The sequence below is a fragment of the Miniopterus schreibersii genome, assembly GCF_964146895.1.
Source record: "Miniopterus schreibersii genome assembly, chromosome: 18".
NCBI classification, from domain to species: domain Eukaryota; kingdom Metazoa; phylum Chordata; class Mammalia; order Chiroptera; family Miniopteridae; genus Miniopterus; species Miniopterus schreibersii.
In genome coordinates this window covers 31,845,975-31,859,095 of record NC_138121.1, presented here as the reverse complement: position 1 = coordinate 31,859,095, position 13,121 = coordinate 31,845,975, and the positions used below count along the sequence as shown (strand labels likewise).

The following is a 13,121-nucleotide window of genomic DNA, read 5'->3' as shown; positions in this document are numbered from 1 at the left end:
TGCTGTTTACCGTTAAGAAAACCTTTAATAACATTATTTACACTTAAATATAGACCAAAGAGAAACCACCTTAAGGAAGGATTGGTTTACACAATAGAATTCTGCTCAGGGTCTGGACCGCTTTTTTCATATCCATCCCATCCTCTACACCTTTGTAAAAGAAACAAACAGTAACTTACTTGATGGGGGGAATTCCCTTCACAATGCATATGTGTATCAAATCGGCACACATGTAGTACACTTTAAATTATTTTGCAATTTTGTCAGTTACATCTCAATAAAGTTGGGGAGGAAACCAAAAGAGGGTGTTTGTCAAAGTACTGGGAGGAATGCAAGTCTGCAGGTAATAATTAAGATCCAGGTGTTAGCAGTTAACTCAAACTGTGGAAGTTGTGGGCAGTTAAATGGTTTTCTTTTTAAAAATAAAATGATCAAAAACTTATTTTTAATGGATATACACTGTTCCCACAGAAATCTGCAGGTCAGTAAACTTGACATTCCAAAAAGTTTATCTAAATAGACAAGTTAGCCAGGCCTGGCATGGCTCAGTGATTGAGCATCGACCCATGAACCAGGGGATCACAGTTCAATTCCTGGTTAGGGAACATGTCCAGGTTGCAGGCTCAATCCCCAGTAGGGGGCGTGCGGAAGGCAGCTGATCAGTGAGTGACTTTTTATCATTGGTGTCTCTCTCTTTCTCCCTTCCTCTCTGAAATCAATAAAAACATATTTTTTATTAAAAATAATAAAACAAATTATATTGTTTGTGCATGCATCCTTATTTAACTAAAAGTTCCCATAATTTTCTAAGCTTAAATGATATGTTGCAAAATGTTAGAAACATGTAGACCAACCATACAGTATACACTAACATGTATAAATAAATGAAACTGATTTGGATTATGCTATCATTTTTAATTTTAATAAAATAGATAATTTCATACTACATAGAGAACAAGTCCATCCACTCATCATTGATAAAATTTTAGAAATATTTTCTATAAAAAGTTTAGCATTTGATTGGGAATAAATCCATTGAAACATGATTTCTATAGGTACAGTGTTCCCATCCTCACCCCATCCTTATTAATTTTGAGAAAATTTAAAAATACAGAAAAATACAAAAAAATAAGACAAGATATCCATATACCACAGTCCAGAACTATCCAGTATTTTGATATATATATTTACTTGCAGTCTCTTTTGTTTTTAAGAGAAATTGATGTTTATATATAAAATAATGAAGTCCCCTTTAACCAACCCTCCACCCCTCCCACACTCATCCCCTTCCCCTTTCAACTCTTCTCAGGCAACCACTATCAAGAGTTTGGTCTGTATCCTTCAAATCCACTTCAAAAACATATTAAAAACATACATACGTACATACATATATGTATCTGTTACCAATATATAGTACTGAATTCTGTGAGGGAAGTTTCTATTCAAATTTACAAAAATGTCATGGTATTAGATGTATCATTCTGTAACTTCATTTTTGCCCTCAACATTTTTGATACCTTTCTCTGTAATACATGTAGATCTCATTTGTTACATTTTACAGGTACATAGTATCCCATCACAAGTACTTTCTACTTTATTCCTGATGGGCATTTAAACTGTTTCCAATTTATAGCTACTACAAATCATGCCACAGCAAATAGCCTGGTACAAATTTCCTGAGCATACAAACTCAGAGTAGAAAAGTTAGGTATTTTTCATTTATTATAAGGAATGTTTCCCTACTCCCAAGGTCATAACCATTTTAGTATACAGCTTTTTCATATTCCTGTTTTTAATCCCCATGGATCTTACCTTTGTGCATAGTTCATGGTCTTTATTTCCTTCCTTGGAGAAAAAATTATCTCCAAATCACTTTTTAAACAGTCCCATTATCTTCTCACCTCCTGATGCCATGTCTATCCTATTCTAAATTCTAATAAATGCATAGGTATTCCAGAATCTCTTCTGTTCTGCTAAAACAATAGCATGAAAGTATTTTCCTTTCCAATATTTACAACTTATTTTTACTACTACACTGGTGAAGATTTCTAGATCTAGGCAGACAGTAATGAAAACAAGCATGTTTCCCATTCCCAATTTTAGTGGAAACGCATCTAAAGTTTCAGCATTACTTTTGCTGTAGGTTTTTTTGATGGGCACAGGATTTTTGTTTTTCTTTTCAGTATGAATTCTCTGGTGTCCCATAAGTTTTTAGCTTTTGTTTCCTTCATTTGTGACAGTTTCCTTCAGAATGATTACTTCTGATGTGCTTGCTATGAGGTGTAAATCCCTGATGAATGCTTTTCCATTTTCAAGGTATTTACAGCATTTTTAATGAGTATGAATTTTCTGGTGTCTAATGTGGTGTGACTTCTGGCTGAAAGCTTTCCCACATTCACTACATTGATAAGGCTTCTTACCTGTATGAATTCTCAAATGCAGAGCAAGGGTTGAGAATTGAGAGAAAGCTTTCCCACACTCATTACATCCATAGGGCTTCTCACCTGTATGGCTTCTCGCATGCACAGTAAGAGACGAACTTTGAGAGAAGGCTTTTCCACATACATTGCATTCATAAGGCTTATCACCTGAATGAATTCTCACATGTACAATAAGTGATGTTCGTTGAGAGAAGGCTTTTCCACATTCATTACATTCATAAGGTTTCTCTCCAGTGTGAATGTTTTGATGTTTTATGAGATACTTCTTCTGACCAAAAGCTGTTCCACATTCACTGCATTTAAAAGGTTTCTCTCCAATGTGAATTTTCTCATGTTCAGTAAGGTTAGATTTGCCACTGAAGGTTTTTCCACACTCCTTACATACAAAGGGTTTCTCTCCTGTGTGAGTTCTCTGGTGTCTGATGAGGTTTGACTTCTGAATGAAAGCTTTCCCACAATCCTTACACTCAAAAGGTTTCTCTCCAGTGTGGATTTTCTGATGGGTAAGAAGGTTTTCCTTCTGGCTGAAGGATTTCCCACATTCGTTACATTCAAAAAGCTTCTCTCCAGTATGGGTGTTCTGATGTTTAATGACATACTGCTTTTGGCTGAAGGCTTTTCCACATTCATTACATTCAAAAGGTTTCTCTCTATTATGAAAATGCTCATGCTCAGTGAGATTTGACTTGTGGCTGAAGACTTTCCCACATACCTTACAAGCAAAGGGGTTTTCCCCACTGCAAATTTTCTGCTGACTGAGGTGTGACATCTGAATGGAAGCTTTCCCACATTCACAAGTTTTCTTTCCAGTATGAATTTCTTGATGAATGAGGACTTACTTTTGGCTGAAGGTATTTCCGCATTTCTTACATTGGTAGGGCTTCTCTGTGTATGACCTTTCAAATGTAAAGTAAGGGATGTTTGAGAGAAAACTTTACCATATTGCGATCAAAGCTTTCTCTCCAAGTATACTCAGTGAACTTTTGTTACATTCATTGGTTTCTCTTCAGTATAAATTTTTTTCTGTTCAATGTCACCTAGCTAAAGGCTTTTCAATATTTCTTAGAATCACAGGGTTTCTCTCCAACCTGACTTCTGTATTTCATAAGGTATGGCACATGAGTGAGTGGAAGTTTTCCCACATTCAGTAACTTCATAGGGTATGAATCCAATATGAATGTTGTGGTATCTGATGGGGTTCAAACTTTTTTAACTGAAGGTATTTCCACACTGATTTACACTTAAAGAGGGTTATTACCAGAAAAAGCAAGCTGTGGCAGGATTTCCAAATCAATAAAATTGATGATTCATTCCTACACAATGGCCCCCATGATTAAGTCTAAATTGTGTTTCAAATTCTTTCTAGGTTAAGTTAAAAAGAATGTTGCCTTAAAAGATAAAAGTTCTGAAATCAGAGGAAGTATTTTTCCAATTTTCTTATATTCACTGCTTTTTTCTTCAGTCTGTACTGCAGATGGATGCAACTTGCCTCCCAAGTCTTGTTGCCTCTCTATCTGCTCATCACCTTCTTAGGCTTCTTCTAAAATGAAGTACAAAGAATCATCATTTAAAGGAATTAATGTATAAAGGGCTTAAAACTGTGGCTGGCACATGGTAAGCACTCAATAAATGTTAGCATCATGTTATTGTCATTATTTATGACTTTACCATTACTAGCAATAAAACTTTAGATTGTGCTTTTCAGGATTAACTCTGTTAGCCCATTTCACAATGTTAAAATAGCCTAATAACCAATGTCTCCAACTAAATTTTGAGAAGAAACCCTTGGAAAGAATATCTGGGTAGAAAATTAACATATATCAGTATACAAAACTTAGATTACTCTTGAAAAATAACCTTTCTCATTTCATAATTCAGCAATGAATGTAAACAATGAGGCGTCAATAAATAGGATAAAAAGATGACCACATAAAGTTGAGAAAGTCTACCTGTGATACCTAAGAAAGGGAAAGGAATAACCAACAATTGCTTCCTCCCTAAACTCCATTAAATGACAAAAGGGAAAATAGCCTAAACTCACAAGAAAATGGGATATATTACGATAGAAGACATCAACATACACAGATATTAACAAAATTTTTTATAACATAAAGCAAATGGAAGATTTTCAACACAAAAAGCTGAGAAGTTCAGATAACATAAAGGTACTGCAGACGAGGATGCCAAGTTCAAGCAAGCCAATCTGTGCCACAAATCAGAAAAAACACTCAGAAAATGGAGGGAAATCAAGTACCTCAGAACAAGGAATAAAGGATGGTGGATGAAAAAATATATTGTATACGGTGCAGCTGGACCTCTACTCTCCCAGTGAGGAGGACAAAGGACCACTCCTTTATATGAAATGGAAATTATACTTTGCAGATATTTAATCAGAGAAGCTCCAGATTCAGGGGACACCCAGCAAATGAAATGTCATGGAAGAGGTGCTATACTGAAACCAATGACTAAATCTGTATATAATATGGTGAGACCTTCAGCACCATTCTGCAGCTGATGAAAAATAAACAAAAAAATGTTGGCAACCAGGTATATATACTCCTAAGGGCAGAATATGAAAGGATCTTTCTCTGGACAAACTGAAAGGCTCATAAAAAAACCTTAGTACAATGCCCCTCCAAGATAATACTTGTTGCTTGTATTCATTTATTTTGCCATAACAAAGGATCTGGCTACATCTAAGTTCTTGAGAATAAAAACACTATAATCCTTCTGTAAGGAGGAGACCCTGGGTCAAGGCATTTTTCTTTTCATCCATTGAAGCCTACCAGAGGATTAGAAGCACCCAGGCACAAAAGAGCTTACCTGTTAGTGAATAATTTTTAAATACGACTGTGTAGCCAATATTCCACATACATTTGAGGAACCCCACAAACATGAAAGATCAACATCAAGAGAAAAAGAAAACTCTAAGGAAATAAAAGGCAAAGGAAACAACAGAACCCTAAAACCAATCACAGTTATGACTATATTTCATCAGTGAAACAAACAGAATTTTTTAAGTGACAAACAGAGAGAAAAAGTCCCCTTAGAAATTAGACTGGAGGGAGAGGGGGAAGGTGAGGTAGGATGTATTACTATTCATTAATAACAGGGTCTCCTTAATGCAGAAGGATTACACTGTTTCTCACCTAGGGCACTCAGGTATGGCGAGGTACCTTGTTTGGCCAATGAAATTCAAGCACAAGATCATTACTTGGTAGAAGCTTTAAGAAGACAAATTCAGAGGATAAACCAAGGTAATACATAGAACAGCTGAGTAAATTTCTATGATGATGATGAAAAACTATTAAGATAAGAGCTATCAGGTCAGAATACAGCCAACCCAGCCCTGGCCCAGTAGCTTAGTTGGTTGGAGCATTGTACCGATGGGCCATGGTTGCAGGTTCGATCCTCAGTCGGGGCACATATAGGAATCAACCAATGAGTGCACAGGTGGAACAGATTGATGTCTCTCTCAAATCAATAAATTTAAAAAACAAAAACAAAACCCTCACATTAAATAAAAGACAAAAGAATATAGCTAGCCCAGACTGAAGTAGGACAAAAATTCTAGTAGTAGTATCTTGAAGGGGAAAAAATGGGGAGATTTCCCAATGCATTTGACAATGAAGAAACTAGTACTGAGAGGATTTTTAACTATTCTGAAGTTCAAGAGAGTCTGTGCTAAATATAGAAAACCAAGCAAACAAAAAGTGAGGCAAAAATAAATTCCATGGTCCTGGCTGGTGTGGCTCAGAGGTTAGAGCATCGGTCTGCACACCAAAGAGTCGCAGGTTCGATTGCTGGTTAAGGGCACATATCTGGGTTGCAGGTTTGATCCTCAGCCCCAAAAAGGGCATGTATGGGAAGCAGCCGATGAATGTGTCTCTCTCGCATTCATGTTTCTCTCTCTCTCCACCCCATTCCTCCCTCCACTCTTTTTAAAAATCAGTGGATGGGGGTGGGGTGGGGTGGATGTGGGGTGGAGGGGATCAGTTGGGATAAAGAGGAGACATCTGTAATATTCTCAACAATAAAGACAAAGAAAAGCCAATGGAAAAAATATCCTCTGCTGAGGATTAACTAATAAATTCCATGAAAAGCAAATTATATAAATATGTACATATATAATATATACACATGATATATATACACATAACATGTATAAATAACTGTATACACATACACATATATACATATGTGTTGTATACCTAGGCAAATCTTTTAAGTTGTAAGCTAAACTAGCCACTTTTTCACGGGCACCATTAACTTGCTTTAAATAAATTAATGACTGCCTTAAAGACTGATTATTCAGATCTGGGTATAGATTGTTAGGGACTATCTTCAGAAAGAACAAAGTAAGACAATCCTTTAAAGGAAAAAACTGACGGTATATGTTGTCAATAATAAAACTTGAGTTTTCAAAAAAAATTAGAATTTTTGAAAATTGGTATCCTTCACAAGATTGATAGCTTCCAAATTCTTAAAAGACTTTCCTAATGATATTGGTGGTGATGTTAACAAAACATGTTTTGATGTTATATAAGGTATGTCAATATTTAAAAGATCTGCATAACTCAACTGACCACTGCATGATGTTACAAAATCATGCGTGGGTGAGAAATCCATTCAAAGTTTAAGACAGACCAAAAGTTTAAGATATGGATTTCCTGTAAAAGAATGAAAAAATTTGTTATAATTTCAAATTCCACATTGAGGCTAATCTTGAAAAAAAAAAAAGGCTACTTGTGTTGGAGGAATACCAAAAAATATCCACAATTACACAAAAAGGTTATTTTAAAATACTTCTCCTTTTTCTAACTACATCTGTATGAAGCCACAATTTTTTTAAATACTTTAACCGCAACAACAGGTTACAACAGCAAAAATAAGATTCCAGCTGTCTTCTATTAAGTCAGTCAGTCAGATATTTACAAATGTGCAAAACAATTTGTCACTCTTCTCACTACCTTTTTTGATTTTGGAAAACTTGTTAATTTTATTAAGAAATGTTAATAGGCGCTGGCCTGGTAGCTCAGTTGATTAAAGCGTTGTGCCGATATGCCAAGGTTACGGGTTTGATCACTAGTCAGGGTACATACAAGAAACAACCAATGGCCCGGCCGGGAGTCGCTCAGCAGTTGAGCGTCGACCTGGGATCCAGGTGATCGGGGTTCGATTCCTGGTCAGGGCACATGCCCCGGTTGGGGGCTTGATCAATGACTCTCTCATCATTGATGTTTCTATCTCTCTCTCTCCCTCTCCTTTCTTCTCTCTGAAGTCAATAAAGATATATTTTTTTAAAAAAAGAATCAACCAATGAATGCATAAATTAGTGAAACAATAAATCAATGTTTCTCTCTCTCTAAAATCAACTAATAAACAAAATTTAAAAATAAGAAATATAATACAAGTTTGCATGTAATGGATTATTTGTGTTATTTTTAAATAAGTTAATAAATGTTTTTAAGATTCTTGATTTTACTTTTAAATAAGGTAAATTATCACTGAAGTCCATATAAACCAGAGGTCTTTGGGGTCCTCAAGTTTTAAGAATATAAAGATTAGCTATGGCTGGCTAGGTGGCTGTTAGTGGGACTGTTGTCCCGTGCACCAAAAGGTTGTGGGTTCAATTCCCAGTCAGGGTACATACCTAGGTTGCGGTTCAATCCCTGGTCCTGGAGCATACAGGAGGCAACCAATCGATGTTTCTCTCACATTGATGTTTCTCCCTCCCTCCCTTTCTAAAAAGATCAATAAGAACATATCCTCGCATGAAGATTAAAAAAAAAGAAAAAAAAAGAATGTAAAGATTACTGCTAATGGGTACTGGGTTTCCTTTAGTGGTAATAAAAATGTTCTGAAATTTGATGATGGTGATGGCTACACAACTTTGTGAATTGAATATACTACAAACCACTGAATTGTACATCCTAAAAGGATAGACTATGTGATGTGAATTATATCTCAATAAAGCTTGTTATTTTTTTAAAAATGTAAAGAGACCAAAAAGTTTGAGAACAACTGCTCAAAACAGTTCTCATTATTCATTCAATAAATACTTTTTTCTCTCCTTAATATGTGCCTGGCACAGTTCTAAGCTCTAGGGATAAACAGAATTGAACAAAACTGACAAAATTCTCTGCCCTCATTAAGTTTACATTCTAGTGGATAAATAATAAACAAATAAATGATTTGTTTATAAATAAATAACTATGAGAAACAAATAGGGAAGGAGTAGAGTTTCAATTTTAGATAAAGTAGCCTAGAAGGCAAGATTCAAAACATGAAGGAAGATAAGGATTCTTATGCTAAGAACATTCTAAGCAGAAATTAAACAAGTTCACAGACCCTGAGGAAGAGCCTGCCAAGCATATTAAGTATGTAATAAAAGAGTAACATTCATGCACACCATGTTCCTGATGTGCTTCTGACCTCTCCTATTCTTTCAATCTATAAGGAAGCAGCTCCTAAAAAGACTTCACTCTTATCTGTTACTTATAAACATCTTTCCCTGAACTTTTACTTTTCATTTATCTTTATTGTTGAAAGTAGTACGGATGTCCCCCTCTCCCACCCCCATTGACCCTCTCCACCCTCCCAGGCCTTCATCACACTATTGTCTGTGTCCATGGGTTATGCATTTATGCATATTCTCTGAACTTTAATCCTCACCCAAGGATATTTTTTTCACTGCCCCCTTTTTTTTTTTAAGAGAGAGTGGGAGGGAGGATGAGAGAAGGCGGGAGAAAAAGAGAGACAGAGAGACAGACATCAATTGGTTGCCTCCTGCATGCACCCTGACCAGGGCCAGGGATTGAACCTGCAACACAGGTACATGCCCTTGACCAGGAATCAAACCAGTGACCCTTTGGTGCATGGGCAGACATTAACCACTGAGCCACACCAGCCAGGGCTCCCTGAACTTTTAATCATAATCAGATTCACTTTTCCTAAAATATTTCATATAAAATATTTTTATACCCCAATTTCTATCTAATTAAGTCTGAGATACTGGATTGCATTAATGGTTCTCTTTTCTTTGAATGGCTGACAGTAAGTATTTTTTAAGTATCAGGAGCAATATTAAGCAGGGACAAAAGGAGGGGACAACAGTTCAGACATTAAAGATGAAAAAGACAACCAAATTCAAAGTTTAAACCTTGACTGGATTCTGGCACTTTAAAAAGTGCTATAGAAGGTATTTGGGATATAGCTTGAAAAATGTAAAATGAATATTACGTAATGTTAGGGTATTATGGTTAATTGTTTAAGATGTGATAATGATATTTTGGTTATATAAGAGAATGCTACTATTTTTATAAAATGCATACTTAATTTTTTAGGAGTGAAGTGTCACATTTCAGCACACAATACACATGCACAAGGATCTGACACATAAAACAAATGTGCTAAAATATTAATTACTGAATCTATGTGGTGAGCATGTAAAAGATCACTATTCTTTTTTTTTCTAAGAGAAATGCCTTTTTTTAAAAAGATATATCTTTATTGATTTCAGAGAGAAGAAAGGAGAGCGAGAGAGAGAGAGACAGAAACATCAATGATGAGAGAGTCATTGATCGAGCCCACAACCCGGGCATGTGCCCTGACCGGGAATCGAACCCCGATCGCCTGGATCCTAGGTCGACGCTCAACCGCTGAGCCACGCCCAGCCGGGCAACTATTCTTTCAATGTCTGAAAATTCCTAAGACAAAAAAACTGAGGCTCTGGCCAGTGTGGCTCAGTTGGTTGGGAGTGTCATCCCATACACTCAAAAGGTCGCTAGTTTGATTCCCAGTGAGGGCACATAACAGGTTGCGGGTGCAATCTCTGGTTGGGGCATGTAGGAGAGGCAACCTACCAATGTTTCTCTCTCTTCCTCCCTCTCCCTTCTCTCTCTCTCAAATCAATAAATCATAAAAAAAAAAAACTTCTACAGTTTTAAAAAATTGAGGAAGATTATTTAACAAGTACCTTATATGTAATCAAAACTGAGGACAGTAAGAATAAAATGTGGGCCTTCCTTTCAATTGGTTTATAATTCCAGACATCAAATTATAAAAATATGATAGTATTTACTAAGAACATCTAAATTTCTGTGGAAATTGCTAAGTAGCATGGACGATCAGAAGAGACATTAATAAAAGAGGAAGTAAAAGGCTTAAATGATATAGGAGTACAGCATTTCACAAAGGCCAAGATTCAAATATATTCATATGGTTAATACATCACTTCTTGATTAGACTAGTTTATCTTTTTAAAGGCTTGACCAATCATATCACAGGACCATGAGGAAAAGAAATAACCCAGACATAAGAAACTGGTTTGAAGTGATCTCTGGACCTGAAAATAATGAGCTGAAATCTCTGTTTTGAGTAGGATATTAACGATTTCACTGTCTGACACAATAAGAATGAAGTCAGTTAGACAGCTGTTTATCCTATAAACAGGTAATATTATGACAGGCAAGACAAAAAAGTTGGAGGTGCCAAAATAAAAATTGGTATTATAAAAAGAATTACTTCTAACTTCAGAATGGATGAGTCCTTTCTGGGAATTAATTTATACAGGGAAGAAGGAAAGACAGAATGCAGTATTCTAGGAGCCAACTCCAGCAAGAGGAGAGAGAGAAGAAAAAGATGGAACAACAGAAAGATAAAGCAACATCTAAGGTCATCAAAGCACCAATCAAGCAGAAGTAGGAGAGAATTCCTAGAGGAGTGGCTCAAACATCACATAAATACTTTCTTATATAATGGTAAAATAAAGACATCTCTGACCACTTTTCATGACTGTGAAGGAAAAAGAGAAACAGAAAAAAAAAGAAAAAGAAAAACTGCACTGTTTGTAAGAGTAGGAATTAGTTATAATCCTGATGTTTTCTGAGAAAGGTTGTGAGTGGGCAGCTGCCATTCCTATTTTTAGGAAGAGCTCTCATGCACAATGCTCTCCAAAAACATAAGGCACAGCCTCAAGGGCCATATAAACCTCCTTGTTCATAACTGTAACAGAGTTCAGGAATGTTGGCTGGAGAGATGGTGGGCCCACTGCATCCCTGAGTAGTGGGAAAAGTAGGACTAAGCAGAGAAATGCAAAGACACCATCACTTTATAAAGCAGCTTGTAAGTATGGCATAACAGAAAAGGTCACAACTTTCTATCTCCCTAAATTCCTGACTTGTTTATCCAACTGCCTACCTGAATATGAACTTATATGATCAGCAGATATATAACAATTCACAAGTCCAAAAGAAAACTCTTGATCTCCAAAATTACTGAAGTCTTCCTATTTCAGTAAATGATAACTCCTCTTTTAGTTAAAACCTTGGAGTTGTCAGTCAATCCTGTCAGCCATTCCTTTAAGAATCTGCCCAGCTGGGGATGGCTCATCAGTTGAGCATCGACCTAGGATCCAGGAGACGGAGGTTCGATTTCCAGTCAGGGCACATGCCCGAGTTGTGGGCTCCATCCCCAGTCGGAGGCGTGCAGGAGGCAGCTGATCAATGATGACTCTCTCATCATTGATGTTTCTATCTCTCTCTGTCCCTCTCTCTGAAACCCATAAAGATATATTTTTTTAAAAAAAAGAATCTAATTACCTGTCGCCAGCTCAACTACGACCTTCTTACCTAGATTACTGCAACAGCCTCCAATTACTCTCCTAGCCTTGCCCCCCACACACACCTTATTTTCCATACAACAGCTGAAATGTAATTCTGACCTTATTACTCTTCTGCTCAAAACCCTTTGCCGTCTCCCAAATCACTCAGAACAAAGGCCAAAGTCTGATTTCGCCTGTTACCTAACCAAATCTTAATCTTTTGTGTTCACTCTGCTCCAGCACACTGCCCTGATCACTATTCAACACTGAGCGCAGCCTCAGGGCTTTTAACATTACTTTTTGTACCTTCTGGCTGAATGCTCTTCCACCAAATACTGCATGTCCCACTTTCACACTCTTTAGATCTTTTTAAAAATGTCCTGTTGAAAATATAAATATACCACATTGGTAGAAATGTAAATTGGTTTGCTTCTTTTGAGAACAATGTGCCTATTTCTATTAAATCTATAAATATAACTTTGGCCCAGCATTTCCACTTATAGTAAATTACTATGTAGTTGTATCTGCATACCTTTGCAAAGCAATATAAACAAGTATATGCACTTGTGTCTTCAATAGCATAAGCATGGAAACAATCTAAATAGCCATTAATAGGAGATGTGTTGTTGATAGAGAATCTACCCCCCCCCCCAAAAAACAAAATTATATACACAATATATACTACCATTTAAATAAAAAGAAAAACTAAGGGCTCTTATATACTCATATTTACAGCATGGATACATAATATATGCTAGCTTATTCATAGACTACCTCATGAAGGACATATGTAAAACTCTTAAAAGTGACTGCAACTTTGCCCTGCCAGTGTGGCTCAGCTGGAGCGTCATCCTGTACACCAAAGGGTTCGATTCCCAGTTAGGGTACATACTCAGGTTGCAGGTTCAATCTCTAGCTGGGGCTGGTGCAGGAGGCAACCAATCTCTCTCCCTCTCCCTCCCCCTCCCTCCCTCCCTCCCTCCCTCCCTCCCTCCCTCCCTCCCTCCCTCCCTCTCTCTCCTTCTCTCTCTCTCTCTCCCCCCCTTCCTCTCTCTAAAATCAATTTTTAAAATGTT

The 13,121-nt window shown here is 36.7% G+C and overlaps 1 protein-coding gene across 7 annotated transcripts in view; it reads right to left on the bottom strand.

The window, feature by feature from the left end:
* Window positions 1-894: 894 nt before the first annotated feature.
* Window positions 895-13,121, bottom strand: part of ZNF146 (zinc finger protein 146) — a 16,992-nt gene continuing 4,765 nt past the window's right edge. For 6 of the 7 annotated variants that reach the window (XM_081118460.1, XM_081118457.1, XM_081118456.1 and 3 more), the window contains one exon: window positions 895-3,981. In XM_081118460.1, coding sequence (XP_080974586.1) covers window positions 2,332-3,210 — 879 coding nt within the window. In that variant the 5' untranslated portion in view covers window positions 3,211-3,981 and the 3' untranslated portion in view covers window positions 895-2,331. Of the gene's footprint in view, window positions 3,982-8,094; window positions 8,167-13,121 lie in introns of those variants that run through there. The other variant, XM_081118461.1, reaches the window with a different exon arrangement.